Source organism: Cynocephalus volans, chromosome 18 (assembly GCF_027409185.1).
Source record: "Cynocephalus volans isolate mCynVol1 chromosome 18, mCynVol1.pri, whole genome shotgun sequence".
In the NCBI taxonomy this organism is placed as follows: Eukaryota; Metazoa; Chordata; class Mammalia; order Dermoptera; family Cynocephalidae; genus Cynocephalus; species Cynocephalus volans.
The window spans coordinates 4,219,228-4,245,026 of NC_084477.1; the positions used below are offsets into that span (position 1 = coordinate 4,219,228).

Below are 25,799 nucleotides of genomic sequence, written 5' to 3' on the forward strand. Positions count from 1 at the left end.
TGGTTAAATGGTACTGGGTGGGGAAAGAAGCCAAGAAAGGAAAGAGAAAGGGTCCTAAGGCAATTGTGCCTTTCTGTATTTGCCAGGGCCCTTCATGGACTTCAGCACCAAGGCAAGCTGGCTAATCCTACTGTAGAGTTTTATAAAACAACCCAAGTCACTGTCCCACCTCGCTCCACCAGGCCTAGGCAGGGTCAGGGAGGACATTGTCCATGGGGGCGTGGGCTAGGATATAGAGCCCCACTTAGGAACCCCTGTGTCCCCTCCCTGTGGACTCAAAGACTCAGAGTGGGTTCGGCAACCATTTCCCCAGACTCCTATGCAGGAGGAAATGACAAATTTTTTTAATGGAAGAGATTTTTAATAGGTAAATGGCAGAAACCTACTACTTTTTCTTCTGTCCCTCAACAAACCTGAAGATGTTTGGTCACTTTCTTCTACATCATCCTCATGTGACTGGAACCTCTTCAGATATCAAATGACTTGGCATAGAAAGTTACCAGGAAGGGTCCCAGAGCAATGACCTCTGGAGATCACGGCACCTCCAGTGACAATGGAGGAGATATGAATGGTCCTGTTCATGGGGGACGGGGATGGTCTGAATCATACAGAGTGCAGTAAACTGGATGCCATTCCCCCCAAAAAATACCTTAATCCCCACTGAAATCCTATTATTGTAATTGAAACGTGGGGCCTTGAAGACGTGGTTAGATTGAAGGACTGTGCCTACTAAATGGATTAATAATGGTGGTCAGGGGCATGGCTCTGAGGGCTTTAAAAGGAGAGCACATGACAGTCTCTCTCTGCTCTGCCATTTTGTGCCATGTGAGACCCCTGCATCACTGTAAAGCCACCACCAAAGAAGACCTCCCAGATGTGTTCCCTGGACTTTGGACTTCCCAGCCTCCAAAAATGTAAACAATAAACTTGGTTTTCTTTATAAATCACCCAGTTCCATGTATTTTGGTATAAGCAACAGAAATGGACTAACACACAGAGGGACCACTGTGCTGGATCTGAGGGGACAAAGGTCTGAGTGTCAACAGAAGCATTGTTTTCTAGATGTGGAAGCTGAGTCGTTAAACCCATATTGTGTGAAAGAAGCACGAGAGGATTGAAGATCCTGGTCTGGGAATGAGAACTGGGTCTGTCTAACCATCTATTTGATCCTAGGAAGGTGAGTTAATTTCTATAGACCTCAATTTCACCGTGTATTAAATGCAAAATGTTACTTATGGTGATGACAATCCTACCCCCATTCCTGCAACTGTCAAAATATGTTGAAAAACTGCAGAATGTAATACTACTTTGATACACAACTGGATTTTAACCCCAGTTTCGCATCTTATTATCTGGGCAAATTACTTGATCTTTCTGACTCTATTTCTAACTGTGAAAAATAGCAGCGTGTTTCAGGGGAAGGTGATTTGATCTTCTATCTGCTTTATTACTGTTGTATTAAAATGTCCTCTTCCGAGGCTAATTCTATCTAGAACTCCTCAGCCAGGGCAATATGGCACCATGTTACAGTGAGGACCAATGCAAACCTTAATTTCTTTAGCAAAGACAAATTCTTAGCTAATAGTGAGCAAAGTGACTGTCTCTGACCAACAAGCAGGTGGCTGTTCCATTTCCACACTCAGGACTGACCTCCTGCTGCCCAGGGAGAGGGACTGGGGGGAGGGGAGGGTTCTGAGAGGCCCGATGTCACCCCACCCTACATAAGGGCCTCCTTTAGGCTCCTGCAGGCAGTTTGGAAGCGGCTGGAGGCGTGAATTAAGTCCTGGTTGTTGGATTTTTTAAATTTTTCTTCTTTGAGGCCGACACAGATACAGCTACTGAGTAAAATTCAGCCTCTGCAGAGAATCCCCAGCCTCAGACCTTTCAAGCAGAGGAAGCACCCAGGTCACATTCTCAGGGAAGCTTTCTGGGTTACTAGAAAAAAAGAGAGAAGACACAGCCTGCTCTTGCTGTTTACTTTCAAATACTTTTGTATTTGAAATAGTCACAGCAACCAGACAAGAGGAACTTGCTGGAATCCAGGCAAAGTTTCCAAACAAGATCCCAGTAAGATTCCATTGGACTTAGTGGGCTGTGATCTGTTCTTTGAAATAGCAAACACCAGCCAGTGGCCGCCTTCTCTCTGTTCCACGATCCTAAGGCACAGAGGACTCTGAGTCGCATTCTTAGGCACTTGTTTCAGAAGAGGTTCATGCTGACACCTTGGCAGGTGACCGTGGAGTGTTACCCCAGAGAGAAGGTCCTGCCCCTGCTGGACAAAACCAAGTTCCTGTCCCACAGGAGCTGACCGTGACCCAGTTCCTCAGCATCGTGTGGTAGGTGCATGCCTGGGCCTTTTGGAAGGATGAGATCTGGTAGAGGGAGAACGGAAAGGATTTGTTTCACCTTCTCCCTTCAATTATGCCTTAAAAGGGATGATCTCATGAATGACCTTTTTAAACAGGTTTTTTCTCTTTTATTTCCATATTTTATTAGTACCGTATTTTGATTATCAAATTTCTCCAGGAAGTTTTCAAAGGACCCTTTGGAGACTAGTCTAAAGATCCTTCTGTTTTCAAATATTTTAAAAGTCCAGTAGCAGCATTTTCCCCCTATGTAGTTCTTTTCCCCCTGATGTCAGGGAGGAAATTTTCAGTAGGGAACTGCTCAGTCCACCTGCTGAAATCCCTGAGCAGAAGAACCAGGATCCCCATACCCAGCTTCCTCCCCCTGGGAACAATGAGAGCCAGAGCAAAGCGAATGCTGCTGACTTTACAAATAAAGCTTAAGGGACTTAAGTTGTCACCTGCCAGCTGGACTCAATAAAAAAATGATATGAAACTAAAAACAGCGGATAGGGTTCAGTGAATACACATGGCTGGTAAGTCTCCCTGAGCTGGAAACAATCTCTCGAAGGTTTTGGCTGAGGCAGGCAGCTTCTTCAGAGATTTATTATGATGTTTGTGAGGTCTTAGAACTCTGCAGTCTCCTCAGACCTGCTAAGAATGAATCCAGTAAAAACGGGGGCAACTACAGGAAAACCAGTCAGGCTTAGATCGCAGTTTTTGTCAGACTCCCGGGTGCAGTCGGGGCTCTGGTGGCTTCCCAAAAAGTGAGTTTCATGAAGCTAGCCAGTTAGCTCAGTTGGTTAGAGTGTGGTGTTCGGACACCAAGGTCAAGGGTTCAGACACCAAGGTCAACCAGCCAGCCATCAAAAAGAAAGAAAAGTGAGTTTTGACACAATTTCCCCCTTTTTCCTATGTAAGTGTACCTCCAATTTGGGTGCACGCACTTCCCAGTCTCATCTCAGCAGTATGAATTTCTACATTAATTCATAGAGAAAAGATTTCTATTAAGCACTGTATTAGCCCATTTCTGTTGCTTATAACAAAATCCCTGGAACTGGGTGATTGATAAAGAAAAGGATATTTATTGCTTATAGTTTTGGAGGCTGGAAAATCCAAAGAAGTCCAGGGAACACATTTGGTGCAGGCCTCGGTGGTGGCAGCAGTGATGGCAGGGGTCTCACATGGCAGAAAACAGTGGAGCAGTGAGAGACTCTCGTGTGCTGCCTTTTAAAGCCCTCACAACCATGCCCCCGACCACCATTATTAACCCATTCACTACTGCAGGGTCCTGCAATCTAATCACCTCTCCAAGGCCCCACCTTTCAATGACCATAATAGGATTCCCCACCCTCAGCAGTCACAGTGGGGATTAAGCTCCGATGTGGTGGGTGGGGGGGATCCAATTTACAGCACCATCTTTTATCATTATCATTATTATTTTAATTGTGGTAAAATGCACGTAACATAAAATTTACTGTCTTATCATTTTTAGGTGCTCAGTTCAGTGGCATTAGGTACATTCACACTGTCGTGCCACCACCACCACCACCCACCTCCAGAACTATTTCCTCTTCCCAAACTCTGTTTAAACACTAACTTCCCATTCACCCTCCCCCAGCCCCTTGTGACCACCATTCTACTTTCTGTGTCTATGATTTTCACTGAGTACCTCATATAAGTAGAATCATACAGTATTTGTCTTTTTTTTTTTTAAAAGATGACCTGTAAGGGGATCGTAACCCTTGGCTTGGTGTTGTCAGCACCACACTCTCCCAAGTGAGCAAACTGGCCATCCCTATACAGGGATCCGAACCCATGGCCTTGGTGTTATCAGCACCACACTCTCCCAAGTGAGCCACGGGACGGCCCTGGAATCCGCCTTTCTAACAAGCCTCTTCTGGGAAATTCTAAAGCACACTGGAATCTGAGGACCACTGCCGTCAGAGTTTGGGAGATAGGGCATCTCACCGGGTGGAAAAATACATGCACAGTGGCCACACAGAGGTAAAGCTGTGGATGAGAAGCTCTGTCCCTGTCTCCCTGCATCCCACTCATCCCCATCCCAGGATCCACATGGTTCTCAGGGCCACTGCAGCCTTTTACTTGCTGGTGAACAGCAGTATCCAGGTGAGCATGCGTGTGACCATGGCAGAGATCCACAGGGACTACAAGGACAAGGACAGCTTCACGTACCTGACCTGCGCCTCCCAGGAGATGTTTGGCTGCCAACCAGCAGCCCCAGTGATGGGACAGACCCTGCGATTGTCTCTAGCCCCTGTCACAAAGAACTTACCTGATTGCTTCTTGGCCTTTCGGCCTAGGTCAAGTGTAGTATGTGCTCTTTACAGTTTAGTATCTGAAATGCTGTCTGTTTGAGGATGCAATATTAAGTGGACATTTGGTACAAGGAGGTGGACCACGGAGTTGTTCTATTCCACTCCATGCAGGCATCTCGTGTTGCTGCCTGTGGGTTACTGTCAGTTACTGCTCTGAGTGCAAAAGGAGCAAGCTCTTTTTCTCCTTGCTCCCCAACACACTTACTATTTTGTTCTCAGATAAAGGGTGTATCCGATATTATACTGATAAGCACAGATGCTACACATCACAAAAAAAGAAAAAAAAGAACTTGTCTTCTGACTCATGCATCAGATGCTGGCAGAAGAGATTGCTCTGAAGTGAATGAGTTTAAAGGGGTCCGGAGTGGTAAGGGTGGACCAGAGAAACAGCCCCATCAAATGACTCTGAAGCCATGGGGACTTCTTGCATGGTTTCTCTTTTCATGCTCCTTTTCTAGAAGAAAAGTTTGGATTGCTCTTGGAACTGTTGTAAGTAGTAGCTCTCTTCTGCGTAAGAACGGTTAGCTTGTGCGATGAGCTGCAGAGGTATAATAAGTGTCTTCTGCAGTGGACATGGGCAGGACCTTGAGGAGTTGGATGTCCCCCCTGTGTGTGGGCATTGGAGAATATGGAATTAGGTCATTGAAAGGCCTTAAGGAGGAGAGTGACAAAATTAGATTTGTATCCTAGAGCTACGATGTTCCAAAAGAGCCTAAGAGGGCATAAAAAGATGAGGATCTGGAGGAGGTGTGGAGGGGAGATGAGAATCCAGGCATCGGGAGCTTTGTGTCCTCCGTGGCTTCACTGAGGGTCAGTACTTCATCCAGCCCTAAAACTGGACAAGTTCACGGAGAGGCTGGACACTAGCACCACCCAGGACACAGCAATTCCATTGTCCCTGGCAGCTCAGGTGAGGTCTGAGAGGAAGATAAAGTGCTGATTGGCTACAGGATGGGGTCTTTATGGTTCCTCCCTAAAATTGGGATACTGCCTACAAAGTGTCCCAACAGCTCTACTCTGATGGAGGTGGTTTGCTTCAGGGAAACCTGAAGATCACTAGGGACATTTTTTACATCCTCTCAGTCTAAAAAGAACTGGCTCATCCAATGTGTGGAGAGCACCCTGGTGACTTTGTAGAGTGGCCAGACATTTCTCTCTGTCACAGAATACAAGAGTCAGAACTACAAATGCTGTTTGGAGACCAGGAGTGGACGGGTGAGGACAAGAGGAGATGCTGCAGGTGGAGCTGCAGAGCCTGGGCTGGAAGAGGTGAGGCTGGTCCAGGAAGTGGGGACATAGAGAGGAACCGAGAGAGCAGACTGTCCTGAGGCGGCCACTGTAGGTATCACAAGCAGAGAGGTACTGAATGCAGGAAATTTATCAGATGTTGAAAAGCTGGAAGGGCAGAACAGAAAACAGAGCAGCCGAAGGACAAAAAAGCATTAAAGGGATGTGCAGAAATCAGAAAGAGAAGGAGAGAAAGAAAGATTGAAGATGTGGGAGAGAGAACTAGAGCCCCCAAGCCATCACCTGCCGCTGCATTTATGCTACCTAGATCCACGGAAACTGAAAGTGCTTCTCTCCTCCTGCCCCTCTGCACCTGCCACCACTGTCCCACTGCAGCAAAAAGGAGAACAAGAGACTGACACCAGGTGGTGAGGGGACCTAAGAGATGTGGTGTGAAGTTCCCAGTCCCCACAGTACTTAGCAGTGCCCAGAGGGGCACAGAGGAAAAAACAGGTGAATGACCTGTGCCTGCCACTCTCCCTGGCTTGTGTGTTTTGTTGTCACGCAGTATTTAAGTATTTTCTAAGCCCTACTAGCATTAATTTACTGCCTGATGAAGTCAGAGTTTAGTCAGTTATCCATATGCATACCATTGCTTTATCATTTCCTTTATTGAGGTTTGCTGGTGAATGCACTATTTTTTTTTTAATTTGAAAATGTCTTTATTTACCTTCATTCTTGCAGACGTCAGTACAGAATTTACAATTACCTTCTTGCGACACATTCATAGGTCCATCCGTATTCTATCAGTCTAACCCTGGTTACTTTATTTTATTTTTTTGCCAGCTGGCTAGCATGGCATCTGGACCCATGACCTTGGTGTTATAAGGCTGTGCTCTAACCAACTGAGCTAACCGGCCAGCCTAAGCAGGCCTACTTGGAAGGTGATCTCTCGCTCCCTCTCTCCCTTCTTTCCTCCATCAATGTTTTTAAAGTATTCTTTGTCTTTGATTATTTGCAGTTTTACTATGATATTTTCAGTATGATTTTCTTTTTATTTTTCTTGACATTTGTTGGGCTTTTTGAATCTATAGATTAGCGTCATCCTTTCTGGGGAACTCTCAAACACTGTCCCTTCAAATACTATCTCTGCCAATGTTCCCTCTTCTCTTCTGGAATCTTCTAACTCTGTCTCCCAAGTATCTTATCCTCTCTTTGCTATTTTCTCTTTCTCTCTCATTCTGTATAAAATATTCTGACCTATCTTTCAGGTCTGTCATTTTCTGCGTTGGATCTGCTTTAAAAGCAATTTACTGAATTATTAATTTGAGTTATTTTATTTTTTCATGTGTTGAAGTTTTTGTTGTTTTTTTACAAATCTGTCATTTGACTTGTCATAGTTTCTTGTTCCCTGACATATTATTAAGGGTTTTTTTTTTTTTCCCCGACATGATAATCATTAGAAATCATCTGTTTCTAATAATTCTAGCATATGAAGTCTTTGGGGGCTAGTGTGTACTGATTTTTCTGTTAGTTTATTGTATCTTATTTCCTTGTACTAATTCATCTTTGATGTAGTGCTACTTTTTGCCTTTGACTATTTATTCGTGAGATTTTCCAGAGGCCTGGGATAAAGATGCCCTTTATCCAAAGAAGTTTTTCATTTGCAACTGCCAAACACCTGGGCACTAGGAACCTGCAACCATTTACAAGTTAATATGTCTCTTGTACCTGACATTGTGAATTTGGGATGCAAGTGCTCACTAGGGTCAGCATTTATTTTTCAAGCTCAGGGACAGGTATCTTTCCCTGCCTAATCTCAAGCTCTTCCCACTCAAGAGGGAGCAGGAAAAGGGCCTGGGTGCACTTCTGGTTCAGCCTGTCTTCTGAGCCTCAGCTCAGTAGGGAAGCTGCCTCCAGCCAGATCTGCAAATGCACCAGCACTCTTTTGTTTCTTGACTTCCAAATTGCATACTATGTGTGGCCTGTGGCTCACCTGGGAAGAGAGTGCGGTGCTGATAACACCAAGGCCATGGGTTCGGATCCCTACATAGGGATGACTGGTTAGCTCACTTGGGAGAGCGTGGTGTTGACAACACCAAGTCAAGGGTTAAGATCCCCTTACTGGTCACCTTTTTTTTTTTTTTTTTTTTTTTTTTGACCGGTAAGGGGATCGCGACCATTGGCACGGTGTTGTCCGCACCATGCTCAGCCAGTGACCGCACCAGCCATCCCTATATAGGATCCGAACCCACGGCCTTGGCGCTACCAGCACTGCACTCTCCTGAGTGAGCCACGGGGCCGGCCCTGGTCATCTTTTTAAGAAAAAAAAAAAAAAAAAAAGGAAAAACAAACAAACAGAAAACAAATTGTATACTATCTTTTTGATATACTTTAAAGAAGCTTTTCATGCCCCATTATTTTAAGCTGTCTTCAATAGGAATGTGGTCCAAATAACACAGCCTGCTATCATCTAAGAATGGAAGTCCTCCAATCATCTTTCTTTCTACTTTTTTTTTCTCATTTCTGTCAAGAGTTGGCACAATCCAATGCCAGTCATAGGCCAAGAAATTGTTTGGGTTTCCTCAACTTTAGCATGGGGTTAATCATTTCTGCCTTCCCCATGCAGTCAGTGTGGACGTTAAACAAAATCCTGTAGATAAGTGTTCTGGTAAACTATTAAGTGCCATCTTGAAGGAACAACTAGGGGATATGTGAGCAGGGAGATTAGACTGTGGTTATGTTCCTTCCAGCTCTAAAATTCCAAGAGTATGTAAAGGGCCGGCCCGTGGCTCACTTGGGAGAGTGCAGTGCTGACAACATCAAGGCCACGGGTTCGGATCCCTATATAAGGATGGCTGGTTCGCTCACTTGGGAGAGCGTGGTGCTGACAACACCAAGTCAAAGGTTAAGATCCCCTTACTGGTCATCTTTTAAAAAAATAAAAATAAATAAAATTCCAAGAGTATGTATATACACATAAATACATATATATACACATGCATATGTATTTTTTTTTTGGCAGCTGGCCACTGTGTGAGCTAACCAGCCAGCCCCCAAGAGTCTATATTTCTGCATGAATATTTCCCATCTCTGCCCATAGGTTATATAAGTTTTCATATCTTCTCTGCCTATTACTAATACCCAACACTCTAATTTTTCTATGTAAATCTACCTATACTTTAAGACTCATTCAAGTACACCTTGTATGTCTGTGTTCCTCATGATGGCTGCAGAAATGCAGATGTGTGCACCCTACCCAGACCCATGTAATCAGAATTTCTGGGGGTGGGTCCCAGATTCTCAACTCTACTGTACAACAGGGTTGAGAATCATGGTTATGCATAAAACCTTCCATGACACAGCAATCTCTCAATCTCATTTCTTCCTGAATCCCAACTCTTATTGACTGGAACAGAGCCCACAGTGCTTGTGTGTTCATTATCTCCTTAAATTTGTAAACACCCTGTGTTTCTAAATAGAAAATAAACTCCTTTATGGATAATATAGCTTTGCTTTCCATATGGCACATAGAACTGCCCCCGGCAAACAATAAGGACCTAAAAATATTTTCGTATGTGGTCTTTATGGGGTATGCGAGTGGAAAAATGACCTGTTTGTCCCAGGTAACATACTGATGTCACAGCTCCTAAAATAATAATTTAAAAAATTTACAAAACAATAGAGGATTGGTTAAATAAAGCATGTGTTCACCATATGATATAATACATTACAGCCATTAAAAATGTGGAGAAGACTATTAAATGGCATGGTAAAATGATTTTGATACATTAATGAGAAAAAGTAAATTACAAACAGTATATATGCTATACATGTCATTATATATTTGTCAAACCTATTGAATGTACAATACCAATAATAAATCCTAATGTGCGCTATGGACTTTAGATGCAGAGAAAGGAGAACTCTTGTACACTGTTGGTGGGAAAGTATATTAGTACAGCCACTGTGGAAAATGGTATGGAGCTTCCTGAAGAAAACTAAAAATGGGAATACCAGATTGATCCAGCATTTCCAATTCTATGCATATATTCAAAAGAAATATGGCACTCCCATGTTCATTGCAGTGCTGTTCTTAATAGCCAAGACAACAGATGAATGGATTTTTAAAATGAGGCGTGCATACACAATGGAATACTATTCAGCCTTAAAAAGGAATGAAATCCTGTCATTTGAAGCAACGTGGATGAGCCTGAAGGGCATTATGTTAAGAGAAATAAGCCAGGTACAGAAAGACAAACATCACATGTTCTCACTCACATGTGGGAACTAAAAAATTGATCTCATGGAGATAGTAAAATAGCAGTTATCAGAGGCTGGAAAGGGTGGTAGGGGCAGGGAGATAAAGAAACGTTGGTTAATAGGTACAAAAATATACTTAGATAGAAGGAATAAGTTCTAGTGTTAGGTAGCACAGTAGGGTAACTATAATAATTTATTATATATTTCAAAGCACCTAGAAGTGAGGATTTGAAATGTTCCCAATACAAAGAAATGATAAGTATACAAGGTCATGGATAGCCCAATTACCCTGGTTTGATTATTACACATTGATACATGTATCAAAATATCACGTGTACCTTATAAATGTGTACAGTTAGGGGCTGGCTGGTTAGCTCATTTGGTTTAGAGCACAGTGTTATAACACCAAGGTCAAGGGTTCAGATCCCCGTACTGGCCAGACATTAAAAATAAATATACATACAATTATTATGTATTGATTAAGAAAACCCCCAAAACTATGGACTTTAGATGATAATGATGTGTCAAGGTAGGCTGATCCATTGTAACAGATTCACGGCTCTGGTGAGGCATGTTGGTAATGGGGGCTGTGCATGTGCTGGGGAGGGGACTATGTGGGAAATCTCTATACCTTCTGCTCAGCATTGCTGTGAACCTAAAACTGCTCTTAAAAATAAAGTCTTTTTTTAAAAGTATGTAATTTAAAGAACTCAGGGAAGTATATATGGGGAAGCGATATTCCTAAACATTTTTGTATTTAAAAAATAAGATATAACTGAAGGCAACATCATTTTCCTAGGCTGTGTGTATGTGTGTGCACCTAGATCTGGGAAAGGCTAAGTGAAAGGTGCTAACCGCTGAATTTTATTTTATTTTATTATTATTATTTATTTATTTATTTTTTAAAAGATGACCGGTAAGGGGATCTTAACCCTTGGCTTGGTGTTGTCAGCGCCACGCTCAGCCAGTGAGTGAACCGGCCATCCCTATACGGGATCCGAACCCATGGCCTTGGTGTTATCAGCACCCCACTCTCCCGAGTGAGCCACGGGCCGGCCCCGCTAACCACTGAGTTTTAAACAGCATGTCCTTTCTCTGCTGGTTGCCATCCTAGAGGACTCACTGCAATGACAGGAATGTCTCCTGCACTGCAGAGGCTCCATCACCCCTGAGACTGCTCTGCTGCTCATGTCTGTGACTTCCTTCAATCAACCCACAGAAGAGTGGCCCGTGCTGCGGCCCTGCCTGAAGGCTTGGAGCAGAAATACGACTGGTAAGCTGGTGAAGTCCTGGGTACTAAATGTCTGGATGAAAGGAAGCTGAAACACAGCTCAGCATTTTTTTTTTTTTTTCAAAAAGATGACCAGTAAGGGGATCTTAACCCTTGGCTTGGTGTTGTCAGCACCACGCTCAGCCAGTGAGTGAACCGTCCATCCCTGTATAGGATCCGTACCCGTGGCCTTGGTGTTCTCAGCACCACACTCTCCTGAGTGAGCCACGGGCAGGCCCCACAGCTCAGCATTTTACAACCTTAGCTTCAATGCATGTTTCAACATCTATAGAAAGAGATGATCACTTTTTTCTATTTGGAGAATAAAATAGTTTACAAAGGAAAAAAAAAAGAAAAACAAAAAACAGTACATGCCACATGATTCCATGATTGTTAAAGCCAAATACTCCTGGAAGGGATTATATCACAGTGTCACCAACCATCAGGGTTCTCATACATTACTAGGTGCAGTGTTATTTGGTACAAAATTCATTGAAAACAATTTGGCAGTACCTATCAAAATTACAAGTTTGGGATCTGGCCAGATAGCTCAGCTGGTTAGAGCGTGCCATTGTAACACCAAGGTCAAGGGTTCAGATCTCCATACTGGCCAGCTGTGAAAAATAAAAAAATAAAAAACTACAAATTCATGTACTCTTTGATGCAACGATTCCATTTCTAAGGGTATTTTATGATATGGCCACATTTGCAAGATAATATATGTGCACACTTACCGATGCAGCATCCTGTGAAAAAGTTTGAAAATATATTAAAACACCCACCAGGGGGAACTTGTTAAATAATTATGATATTTGACTAAATATTATGTAACAATAAGATAGAAAAAGGAAATTCTTCATGAACTCATGGAATAATCTCCAAGATATATTTTAGTTAAAAAGCTTAGATATAGGGCTGGCCCGTGGCTCACTTGGGAGAGCGTGGTGCTGACAACACCAAGTCAAGAGTTAAGATCCCCCTACTGGTCAGCTTTTAAAAAAAAAATAAACAAATAAAAATAAAAAGCTTAGATACATATGTATTAAATGGTTTGTGTTCTCTACGATCCTATTTGCTTTAAATAAAAGGGGAGAAAAAGAATATGCATATTTTTATGTATTTTATCATCTATATAAATTTGATTGCCTCTAGGGAGAGAAAAAGGGTAAGAAGCAGGAGGTTTTTTTATTGTGTACTCTTTTGTATCTCTTGAATTCAAAGCATGTAAGTCAATTCTTTATAATTAAAAAAATTTTTAAATTAATAACAAAATAGTACCAACCTGCTAGAGTGCAAGCTTCATGGAGGTAAGGGACTGTGTCTGTCTTGTACTCAGTTCTACTCACAGCCCCCAGCACAGAGCCTGGCATAGAGGAGCCACTTAATTAATAGCTGAATGAATAAATGAATGGCTAAAATATTTTAGTGATGAGATTCCAGAGAATTTTTTGTAATTTAAAAATATTCTCTCGTATACAGGCATTGGTTTTTACAATCAGAAATACAATTTTTAAGTGGAAGGGAAAGACTCAGATGCAGTAGAGCCCCTAGACCCAGGCAAGGGCTCTTGGAATATCATCCTCAAAGTTTTCTAGGACCCCTTCCTGTTGGCAGGAACCTGACAGCACTGGCAGAGCCATTGCATCAGGGTGCCACAGACATGGACCAAGGTGCTTTCCAACCTTTGGTCACCCTCCCTCTCAAGAGGTGGACCAGACGCCGCAAGAAGCCGCAGCACTTGTGTCTGTGAGGTCATCATGGCCTGGCCTGTGGCTGGGCCTTTGTTCCAGGAGGGCAACTAGAGAACAGTCAGCTTCCATTGGCTGGGGCAGAGTTTCTTTTGTGGAATTGTGCAACACTGGGCCACCAGATGGTGCTGACACCTGATTTGGAGTAACGCTCACTCAAGTGGGACACAGGGCAAAGGGTAAATTCAGGGATGAGCCTTGAACTTGCAGTTCCCATGCAGCCATGTACAGGTTCTCACCTATGTTCTGACATTTTTTTCATTAAATTGTTTACATAGACAGCAACCCCACAAAAAATATTTGCTGGGGCTCACACATGTCAGGAGTAGCCATGCTGTGATGTAAATACCTGTTTATAAAGCTAGGCTAATGTCAGAATCCTGCCGACTTCACCGATTGTCGAGCTCTTTTACCTTCCCGTAATCCTGCATCGACTGGGCCAATTGTTGAGTTAGGGCTGGGTCTGGAGCTCACATACCCCTCCAGCTCGCTCCCAGACTGGGTCACAAACCCTTCACATGCCAGGCTGGGTCACCAGACCCTTCACACACAGCTGTATGAGCTAGGTAACCAGCCAGAAGGTGCTTGGAAGCCGTAGGTTTGAGAGCATGGCCAGGCACGGACACCCGAGGCACTAGACGCCAGCCAAGGTGGTGGTGTTGTGCATGCACACTAACTCTACCCACCCACAACTTATTTACAAAGAATGTGCCACACCACCCACAACTAGACCTAAGGTGAGAGGGCCTGATTACATTATTCTGTTTTCCCAACACTGTACTATTTGAAAGATTTCAGTAAGAACAAGTAAATGTACTTAACATTCTGACAGATCAAAGCAAATGTTTTATTCTAGAAGATAATGTTGCTAAATGGGAGAAAAGAGCTAATTCATTGTGATCGGAGTCCCTCCCACAAAATCCAGAGTCAGAGAGCCCAGTGAGCTATACAGTGAGCTATTTTTACAGCTTTTTTTTTTTTTTTTTAAATTAAGATGTAACCAACATTTAATTCCCTTGCCCATATTTGGCAACAGCTCAGAAGAGGCTACGTCCCACCATGGGGAGGCAAAGCAGTTTTGTACTCTCTGCCATGTTGTGTTAAGCTTAACAAATAATTCAACACTGTGGTTATATGATGCAGTGTAACTTTCTTACATATTCATCTCCCCCATCACACTCCAATGCATATTTTCCAAAGAAGTAATCTGAGCTTTAGAGAAAGCAGAAGGTCAGAGACAGATTAGCCCAGGAAGAGCCAGCCTTTGGGAGATAAAGTCAACTTCTTCCTGCTAAAATCAGAGACTGAAATCCTCTTACTTTTCTATCTGCACCTTTAGCATGCATATCTCTGCTGAGTCAGGAAATTCTGTGTCCTCCAAAGAAAATGCTGTGCCTCATTGACTATAAAGCCCCATGTCCCTTCCCTGCTCTAAACTGGTCCTTTGCCCTCCATCCAGGCAGCTCCAGGAGTCCATCTACAGCAGACTGGACGTGGTGGAGAGGCCTTTGCAGGGCACACCGGGTCCTTCCTGTGACATGGCTTACGACACACTGAGGCCCTGTCATCTGCTTTTCGTGCTCATGGGTGTGTGCTGTGGGAGTGTGGAGTAGGACGTGTAGGTGGGTTTGGGAGAAGACACGTGTGTTGGCTCAGGCAGAGCAGGAAGGGGCAACACGGATGGAAATCTTCAGCTACTTGTGGTTGGATCCAGCTGAGCACCAGGACACACGCCAGTTACACAGCTGTGTGTGACAGGTGTGAGGACATCTGTCTAATATCTCCTGTTACCACCCATAGCCTAATGACCACACCATCGATCCTGTTGGTCCTGGTTAATGCACAGAATCTGTGGACCTGGTCCTCCACCAAACTGAAAAAGAGCTCACAGGACTAGAAAGAATGGCCTGGATTTATTTTGGAAGAGAGTCACAAATGCATGGTGTGTGGGAATGGGAAAATCCAGTAGTTTATGTGCGGGGTTGGAGAGAAGAGGATCGCAGCCAAGCTGCTAGTCTTGGGTCACAAACTGATGCCTGTGACTGAACTAGCAGGACTTGAAGACAGACAGCGTGGGGTCTGAAGGGCAGGGTGCAGGGGTTGGCTACGGGGAAGGCAGCCTAGCAAATGTGCAGGGAAACACTCAAAAAGCACTGGTACCTGGCTAGCCAGTTAGCCCACTTGGAAGAGCATGGTGCTGGTAACACCAAGGTCAAGGGTTCAGATCCCCTTACTGGCTGGCTGCCAAGATAAAATAAAATGCTGGTCCTGGATCATTTGTTGATGGTGCTATTCATTCATTTGCCAAAGGATATATATATATATATATATATATATATTTTTTTTTTTTTTTTTTTTAAAGATGACCAGTAAGGGGATCTTAACCCTTGACTTGGTGTTGTCAGCACCACGCTCAGCCAGTGAGCAAACCGGCCATCCCTATATAGGATCTGAACCCGTGGCCTTGGTGTTATCAGCACTGCACTCTACCGAGTGAGCCACGGGCCGGCCCCCAAAGGATATATTTTTAAGCATCCAGTAGGGGCCACTCTAGCAGAAGACTCAGCTCAGGTATCTGTGCTAGGTCCCTGAATCTGGGTGGGGACGACAAACACATAAAATTGCAATAGGGTTGATAGAGTTTGGATGTGTTGTCCCCACAAAGTGCATGTCAAAATCTGATCCCCAACTTGGCAATGCTGGGAACAGTTTGGGTTATAGGGGCAGATCCCTCATGAATAGATTAATTCCTTGGGTGGGTAGTGAGAGAGATCTTGCTCTTTTAATTCCCATGAGAGCTGGTTGTTTAAAAGACCCTAGCACCTCCTCTCTCTCTCTCTCTTGCTTCCTCTCACCATGTGATCTGCTTGGACCCGCAGGCTGCCTGCTGTTTTCCACCATGAATAGAAGCAGCCTGAGGCCTGTGCCAGATGCAGTTGTCCCAGAATCATAAGCCAAATAAACCTCTGTTCTTTATGAATTACCATAAATTACCTAGTTTCAGGTATTCTGTTATAAGGAACAGAAACGGAGAGAAAAAAAAAAGTGGGCCCTCACAGATATAGAATTGGCAGACACCTTGATCTTAGACTCTTCACCTTCCAGAACTGTGAAAAATAAACACATTGTTTAAGCCACCCAATCTATAATATTCTGTTATAGTACTCGGATGGACTAAGATATGGGATTTGGAGAGGATTAAATGAGGTAATATATGGAATGTTCTTAGAACAGTGCTTAGCACATAGTAAGCTATTCATATTCTTACATATTTTTAAATTATTTTATCTAAAGCTATGTTTTAGGTTAAGTGTTACACTGTTAATGCAGGATAATAGAGGTTAAGAAACTCTCAAAATATATTATAGAAACAGACAATTGATCAAAAAAGAAATTCAAATGGCCAGTAAAGATTTGATATTTCGCATTTTATGTGACAAAAGGAATATGAATTAAAACAGCTATGAGATAATTATTTTTTACTTGTCTCACTGGGGAACATCTTTGAATGGATAATATTCAGTGTTAGTAGGATGTGGGGAAACACAAACGCTCAAGCGCTGTTGATGAGTCATACAAATTTGTTCACCATTTTAGGAGAAAAATACGGCAACGTTTATCTATGTTTTATGCCAATAATCCCAATCCAAGGAGACCAGCAATACTCACGGTGGTTGTAAAAATGTATTTATTTATTCATTCATCAAATATGTATCTATCACCTATTTGGTGCCAGCTGAAGATGTTGTTTCATGGACCTCAAGGGAAATAATCAATCAAATGATATGATTTCAGGTAATTATAAGTATTGTTAAGACAAAGAAAGCCAGCTCTTAAGGCAGAGGGTTGTGGGGTGGGGAGAGGGGTATTTTATGGGTGAAAGGGGGTGGGCTTCCTGAGGCAGTGATGCTGGAGAAGAGCTCTGAAGGAAGGGTGTGTTGACTCCTCCCTGGGAGGGTCCTCCTTGCCCAGGCCACAAGGGCATAGAGGGTCCCAGGGCAGGAAAGCACGTGGCTCCCCGGAGGCCCCTGAGCAGAAGGGGCAGTGTAACAATCAACCGTAGGGATGACAGTCCTTTCTTGCTATCATGTGCACACACAGGGCTGCAAAACAGTGAGAAGACCTACATGTATGTATCTGGAGAGTGTACCTGATGTATTAGGTGGAGATGAAATTGCATAAGGGTATATATTAGCATTCCATTTTTATAAGAAGCCAAAGTAGAAATCTCTATCTTTTTGTACTAACATTTGGAAAAATCTGGAGATAGACAAAGAAGCATTCTGCAGGTTGCTCGGTTGTGGCAAGGGGGTAGGAGAGCTCAATGGCGGTCCAAAAAAGCAAAGGAGAACAGGCCAGCGGGTTTCAGGGGTTGTCCCCAAGGTCTCAGTGAGTAAACGAAGCATTCCGAATCTCCCCGAGGACAACTCTAAGGTGCTAATCACATCATTTGTGAGCGATCTGCTGGTTGTAAAGCGGTTTCTCAGGTTAATAGGTTTGTAGGGAGAGAAGGTCCAGATCACATTGATGATTTGATTATCTTTAATTCACACTTTCCTTTCTGCTGTGGTTTTGACCTTGGCCTGTTGTGCACTCTGGAGGCCTGAATCCATCAATGAGCGATGGAAAATGACAGTAGATGCTACGTGTAAAGCGCCAAGCAGGGACCCTGGAAAACTCCAGGTGCTCCCTGGTGTTAATTCTATCTACTCCTTATCCCTTAACATCAACGGTTTCTGCCCTCTTTGGAGATTGTTGGTTTTCCAGTTGTCCAATTTTTTTCCCTATTTCTCCTTTCCTGCTTTCTTTTGGAGTAGATGACATTTAGAATTCCACTTTAATTTACTTATTGGCTTTTTAGCTATACCTTTTGGTATTGTTTTTATTTATTTTTTTAGTGGTTGCTAAAGAGATTAAAATATACACCCCTTTAGCTCAGTTGGTTAGAGCACAGCCTTGGGACCCCAAGATCAAGAGTTCAGATCCCTGCACTGGGCCAGCCACCAAAACAAAAATAAAAACAAAAGAAAAAAATATGTTTCAAAAAACAAAAAAGAAAATTAAAAAAAAATTAAAAAAATAAGTAAAATATACATCCTTTTTTTTTTTTTTTTTTAAAGATGACTGGTAAGGGGATCTTAACCCTTGACTTGGTGTTGTTAGCACCATGCTCACCCAGTGAGCTAAACGGCCATCCCTATATGGGGTCCGAACCCGTGGCCCTGGTGCTATCAGCACCGCACTCTCCCGAGTGAGCCACGGGCCGACCCAAAATATACATCCTTAACATTTCATAGTCTACCTAGGGTTAATCATATGACGCTTCACATAAAATATAAGAACTCTGAAACTGTGTAGGGCCATTTCCCACCCCTTCTTTATTCTATAGTTGTCATATGCATACATCTGTCCATATCCTACAAGCCACAATACAAAGTTATAAGCCTTTTCATTAAATGGTCATATTAAAGAAACTAAGGAGAAAAAGTAGTCTTTCATATTTACGCACATACTATTTCCAGCGCTCATCCACAAAAGGGTTCTAATGCACTTTGAGAAAAAGGACACAGTTGTGGAAGCCAGAGAATTATACAAGGCAAGATACATGTTGTTATAGAACTTATAGGTAGTGGAAAGAGTCCCCAAGAGTCAAGGGGATTGTCTGGCTGATTCAGGTCCTAACCTTCACTTTTCCTGGGTTGAATTTTATTTTTCTAATCAATAATCTCCAAAGTCATGTGGAATCTTCTTTTTTGTCTTCTGCTTTGACAAGATCAGATCTAATAAAATCACCTGTACTTTTGTTACAGGAGCCACTAGGCTCCTAACTGAGACTCCTCAAAATTGATATGGCCATACAGGTGCGGTCGCCTGTCCCCAGACAAAAAATAAACAACCCAAAAGTCAAATGTTGGTGAAAATGGAAGTCAGCTTTTATTCAGGAATACCAGTGACCTGAGGACAGATGTTAGGCTCACCCATCTCCCTGGTAAACCTGAAGGAGACTGGCCAGACTAAAGACATCTCAAAACTCAGCTTTACTGAGGGGTTTTTAAAGAGAGGGGTTGGGGGCCGGCCCGTGGCTCACTCGGGAGAGTGCGGTGCTGATAACACCAAGGCCCCGGGTTCGGATCCCATATACGGATGGCTGGTTCGCTCACTGGCTGAGCGTGGTGCTGACAACACCAAGTTAAGGGTTAAGATCCCCTTACCGGTCATCTTTTAAAAAAAATAAATAAATAAAAATAAAAAAATAAAGAGAGGGGTTGAGGGAATGGAACATGGGAAATGAAAAGCAGGAGGGAGGGGCAGGTGCAAGGGGCTGGGTGCAAATTTTCACCAAGACTCCATCTAGTTTCTGCTCCTGTCCTTGCTGTTATCTCAGGGTCTGGTGTAGTATGTGCAAGTCTGCAGCTCCAGGCTGGCTGGAAAACAACTTAACTTTCATGTAAATAATGTCATCTTGCCCCATAACCAAGGTTCAAAATATCAAATAACCATGGGGAGAGAGGGAACTCAGAAAAATGCATGCCAAGAAAAGAACTGTCTTTTTAGCATTTGCCCACAGCCCATGCGGTTTTAGGCTCCAACATGGCTTCGGTCCTGCTCACCCCAGCACTTCCTGTTCTTTCTTATACATTTCATAACTTCATTCTCCTTGATGATGCTGTTTTAGAGGAAGAAGAATAGGGTTTTTGTGGGTGTCTGTGTCATTAAGTGAAACATTGCAATGGTTTCTCTGAATTCTTCCTTGAGGCTCGAACACGGCTGTGATAAAACTTGGCATTTTCTCCTCTATACGGAGACAGTGTGTGCGAGGGAGGAAGCAGCAGCTCTTCCCAGTCCCCAGCCCCTCGTCACCTTCGCTGCGGGTCCCTGATCCCCATAGGCCTTTGAACTTGGCGTCTTTGTTCTGAGCACCAGCAGAAGGTCGGAAAGGCTGGAGCACAGGGAAGGAAGGGAATGTGGGGGGACAGGCAAGCAGGGCCTTTATGCTGCTGGGATTAAATGTGATGAGAAGCCACTAATGAATTGCAAGCAACGGGTGACATGATCCAATCGGCTCTTTAAGGACATTGTTGTAACTCAGCAGAGATGGGAAATAGGTAGGAGGGAAATAGGAATTAAAGGCCAGATGAGGGCTTGGGCAAGTAACTGGCAGGGCAGATGGAGCAGAAGGGGCACATTTCGGGTCTGGTTTGGAGGTTAAACTTTCAGGGCTTGGCAAGGGACTGGATGTGGGCTTGGGGGAAAGTGAGAAACCCAGGGAGAAACCCAGTGTCAGGCCTGACCCACTGCTTGGATGAGTGGTGGGAAGACTAAATTCTAGAGAAAAAAAAAAAAAACAAGTTTCTTTTTGGACTTCTTAGGGTTCAAATGTCTGTGTGACATCTAGGGAGGTTGCCACGTAAGCAGCTGCACGGATGAGTGCAGAGCTCAGGGCTCTTCCCTCCGTCTAGTCTTGGAAGGAGCCTCTGCCTCTGCGAGCTGAGCCGCTGCCTCACCTTCAGCACTGCCCTGATGCTGCAGTGCAGCAGATGAGCATCTACCACAGTCCCCGAGGGCCTTCTGCACCCAAGGCTGCCTCTGCACCAGGCATCACATCCCACTCCTCCTGTGCACAGACTTTTCCTGTGCATCGTAGCTCAGGGAACTCTCTCTCACCTAGCTGGGGGTGTGGCCTGAATTGTGTTGGGAGTGCAGGCATTAGAGCTGGTGGCCTAGTGCTAGCCTAAGAAACCAAGAAATAAGAAGGAGGTAGGGAAAGGAGAAATAAAAGGAACAAAAATGTTGGAAATCCACTAGGATACGTAGAGCCCCAAGCAAACATTTAGATATAATGCAATTGGAGACTGGCTCCTGCCTGCTTCCGAGGCCCATCCTCAGATAGACATAGGCTCGACAGCATCATCTTCAGACCTGGATAAGACACACCCCTGACCTGGGTTCCTGATTCACAGGACACTGCTCTGGACCTCCTCCCACAACGTGCCTCCCATGGTCAGAGGCCTCACTGAACAATGCCAGGGTGCCGGGACCCCAGAATCACTTATACAGCCCACTTCCAGGGCCTACATGGGCCCCTTCCTTGTCTGAGCAAGACACCCCATGCTGTGGGCTAGAGCTAAGAGGTAGAAGGACAGGGCAGCTGGGAGAGCAGCTGGGACAGCCCTCCCCACCAGTCACCAACACATCCTGATGCAGAGCACTGAGTCATCAAATAATTCTAAATCAAACCTGGCCTTCCAAGTTTTTATGAAGGTATGTTATACAAGGCACAAGGATAGAACATATTTTATTTAAATTTTTAGTTTGACTTAAACTATTAAGTATTTAGGGCTGGCCAGTGTTGAGCTAGGGCTGGGTCTGGAGCTCACAGACCCCTCAAGCCCATTGTCCAGACTGGGTAACAAACCCTTCACACGCAGGCCTATGAGCTAGGTAACCAAGAAAAAACGTCCTTGGAGCGGTAGGTTGGAGAGCATGGCCATGCAGGGTGGACAGCTGAGGCAGCAAACACCAGCCATGTGGTGGCACCACACATGTGCACTAACTCCACCCACACACAACTTGCTTACAAAGAATGCACTGCACCACCCCCAACCAGACTGAAGGTGAGGGGGGCCTGATTAAATTATTCTATTTCCCCAACAGCCAGTTAGCTCAGTTGGTTAGAATGTGGCACTGATGACCTGATAACACCAAGGTCCAGGGTTTGATCCCTGTACCTGCCAGCTGCCAAAAACAAACAAACAAAAAAACCCACCTAACTATTACGTAATTAAATATAAGGTAGGTTGACTTTCATTCCTACTCTTAATCTGCATATTATTATGTTGGGATCTGGGCTAAAGTTCTTCAAATTCTTATCTTGGTCAGGTGCCGGAGACCAGCTACGCAGGATTCGCTGGACCTGAATAGGTGGTGTGGATTCGGTGAAAAGGAAGAGACAGACCACAGATGTCTAGTGCAAGTGTGGACAACAACCACATGAATCTTGCTTTATTTAGATGTTTCTACCTAATCTTTTACACATTGATGATTTATCTTTTAATCAAAACATTTTTTATTTTGTTTCCATTGAAAAAGAAAGGTCAAAATGTTCCAAGGCACTCATGCTGTGACAAAAACATCTACTCATGAATCAATAGTTCACCCCAAAGCCTGTGGCTCGTGGCCAGGAAACTATACAATAGCAGCATGCTTGGCTTTAAAGAGCATCAGACTTTTAGTTTAAACTATAATTCTTAACCTTCTTAGCTTACAATTTAACCCTTTTTAATCTTACTTATACTTACTATACTTGATTTTATTTTATTTATTTATTTTATTTATTTTTATTTTTTTAAAAAGATGACCGGTAAGGGGATCTCAACCCTTGGCTTGGTGTTGTCAGCACCACGCTCAGCCAGTGAGCAAACCGGCCATCCCTATATAGGATCCGAACCCGTGGCCTTGGTGTTATCAGCACCGCACTCTACCGAGTGAGCCACGGGCCGGCCTACTATACTTAATTTTAATAACATTGATTAGTTATGGTTACCAATTTAATATTGCTTATAATCAAAATCACCATGTTTATACCTTTTATTTCCCCACCAATAATAGACTCTGGGAACAGCACAGGGACAAAGTGAAAAGTTAAATGATCCTACTCAAACTAACAAAAACACACCATGTCATTCTTATTATTACTAGAGAAACAACATGTTCTTGGTAAATCAAGTGAAACTGTGGCAGTGGGGAGAAACCACGAAATCTGTAACTGGTTGTGATCTATTAGTTATAAACATTACTGCGCCCAGACCCACCGTCTCCCTGGGGGGAATGTAGGTAGAAATCCAACATAATAGCTTCATTCCACACATACAAGAGCATGACCACAGCCACAATGGGTCCGTGCACACATCACTAACAAGGACAAAATTAAATGGAGCCAACCCGTTCTGGGAACATGCATCAAAAACATCTTTAGTACTGACAATGCCCTTTAAATAAACCAGTTAATTTTGATGTATTTTAACATGTCCTTTGAGAAACTCCAGGGAATTTCCCAAAGCCATACTAAGCCAAAAGGTTAGGCTGTTTAATTCTGGGAAGCCTTGTCAAGCAACCAAAGGTGAACAAACAAGAACTTCCATGGAGCCGTACCACACACATGGGACCCCCTTGTAGCCTGCAGAACAAGGGGTATCACTCAGGCTCCCAGGCCGTTCCCTATAGCAGGGTGGCGCGTGGCAGTCAGGCTGTCGGGGAACGTAGAGGGAGGTTGGGGGGGGTGGAGAAAGAGCAGGCAGCCAGTGTTGGGGATCAGGGAGGGGGGACCCCAGAATCCTAGGAGTTTTCCAGGCCCCCTCTCCATAAAGTAACTACAGCTGTCCAGAAAGTTTCAACCAGTTGCAGGAACCTAGAATTTCCTCTGTAAGTTAGAGTGAACAACTACCACCAGGTGGCACCAATCCAGCTTTTGAGGGTCTAGAAATGGGCTAGCAATGGACTATTGTCCAATTAACATTTAAGGGCCTTCTTTTTTTTTTTTTCTTTTTTTTTTTTTTTTTTGGTCATTTTCGTGACCGGCACTCAGCCAGTGAGTGCACCGGCCATTCCTATATAGGTTCCGAACCCACAGCGGGAGCATCGCTGCGCTCCCAGCGCTGCACTCTCCCAAGTGTGCCACGGGCTTGGCCCCTTATTTAATTTTATTATTATTATTATTTATTTATTTTTTTTTTATTTTTTTTTATTTTTTTTTTATTTTTATTTATTTATTTTTTTTTTGGTGGCTGGCCAGTGTGAGGATCCCATAAGAGCCCAGTTTTAAACCTTTTAATGAGTGTAACTGAATCCTCTGTGAAGTCAGTATGGGGTGGGGGTAGTTATAGATGTGGGGGGGGGCAGTAACTAGGAAAATTAGTCTCTTTGATGTGACCACTAACCAAAAAGATCCTGAATCAGTCACCCAAGGGGAAGAACTGCAGAGACTTTGAGAGCAAGAAAACCTGACAGGAAAACAGTGTCCTCCAAACTCTTACTGCTGCCATGGCAACTGGGGGGCCCAATGAGGTCATCTGAAAGGGGGCGTGAGGCCTGGGTGAACCTGGGAGCAGGGACCTGGAGATCTAGGAGCACAGGCTCAAGCCACCAGGAGGGAACTAGAACCCAGGGTAGGCAAAAGGAGGGAATTAACAGAATAAAATGTCATAGCTGTTAAGCTGCAGCCACAACATTCTTGAACAGAGCTTTTGGCTAAAAAAGAAGGCAAAAGACATTACATTTATTTTACTCTTGCTGTGTGTTTCATCGGCGGATATGAAAACACTCACACCAAGCGCCTTATCCTGGGAGCAGCTGCCTCTGTTTTATGAGTGATTCGTGCTAATGGAGAATGTGGAATGGTCAAATAAAGACATTTCATGGGAAGCGGCCCTGGCACTAAATATTTGCAAATCCATTTGAGCCCCTCAAATCAAACCGCCTGCTTTACCAAACTTGTCTCTAACCTCATAAATAAAAATGTAACCTTGAAGGGAAATTACCTCTCCAAAACCACATGGATGGTGCAGAGCCAAACAATTCAAATTAGAACTTAGGAATCTGAATGAGGGAAGGGTGCAGACCTGGCTTCACTAAAGCAGGAACAAGTAGGGACGGGCACGTCATGTCCACTCTGCAGCTGAATGCATGGAAACCCACAGATAACCGAAATTGCCTTCTGTGACAGCTATGTCGGTCTGCTCGAGGGGAAGCTACTGTCCTTGACAGCTTTTGGCCCAAGCATGAGGAAATCAGCCTCCCACAGAGGGGAACTGGCCTGGCACCCACAGGCAGGCTGTGTCCCCCATCCACATAAACAAGTCCACGGAACACGCATCAGACAAGACTACTCTAACAGAGGTGGACTGAAACAAAGCCAAGACCACTCTGCAGTCATGTTCGAACCCAGACTAAAGCAAGAGTTTCATCCAAACCACAGAAGCGACCAAGCAGCTCCTTACCCTGGTGAATGAGTGACTGCTGCTTTTAGACCAGTTACACCTTCAGCCACAATCCATTCTTCCTGCCTTCTAGATAAGATTTATTAAAATTCCCAATCAGGGCTGGTCGGTTACTCACTAGGTTAGACCATCGTGCTGATAACACCAAGGTCAAGGGGTTGGATCCCACCCCCTCCACACCCTGCAAAGAAAAAAACAAAACAAAAAAACATTCGCAATCATAGGATTATCCCTGCTTCCTTAAGGCCTCCGCAAATCACCTAACACAGCCCAAATCTCATATTAAGTCGTTTCTACCTTCCCATGCTGGGGCACCCTGTGGTTCCCCAATGGTATGCATTCTCCCTTCTTGCTGGGAGTTAATGAACCCAACTTTGTTTAATCATAGGTATGTTCCTGGAGAGCACTGATAAGCCAACTAACTTACAAAAAGGGCAGGAGGGAGTGTCATTATTCCATAAACTCTAGATCTGCTTTTATAAATCCTGTCTTGCTTTTGTTCATAGACCTGTGTTGCTTTATCTTCTAGTGATTTGAACATTTTATCATAATTGATTTCTTTACCTCATATAATGCTTTTTGACTCAAGGTCAATTTTGTTGGATATTAGT

General features: G+C 43.8%; 1 protein-coding gene and 1 non-coding gene across 2 annotated transcripts; both read left to right on the forward strand.

Annotated features, from left to right (window-relative positions):
- The first annotated feature begins 1,521 nt into the window (after positions 1 to 1,521).
- On the forward strand, positions 1,522 to 14,805 carry MAP1LC3C (microtubule associated protein 1 light chain 3 gamma). Its single transcript, XM_063082888.1, is given in 8 exon segments — positions 1,522 to 1,529; positions 1,820 to 1,905; positions 2,012 to 2,067; positions 2,231 to 2,288; positions 2,291 to 2,336; positions 4,415 to 4,612; positions 11,394 to 11,447; positions 14,652 to 14,805. Coding segments are annotated over 8 exon segments (660 nt in total).
- LOC134366531 (U2 spliceosomal RNA) lies at positions 4,645 to 4,837 on the forward strand. Its single transcript, XR_010022329.1, has one exon. It is a non-coding gene; the product is annotated as a U2 spliceosomal RNA (small nuclear RNA).
- Positions 14,806 to 25,799: the final 10,994 nt, after the last annotated feature.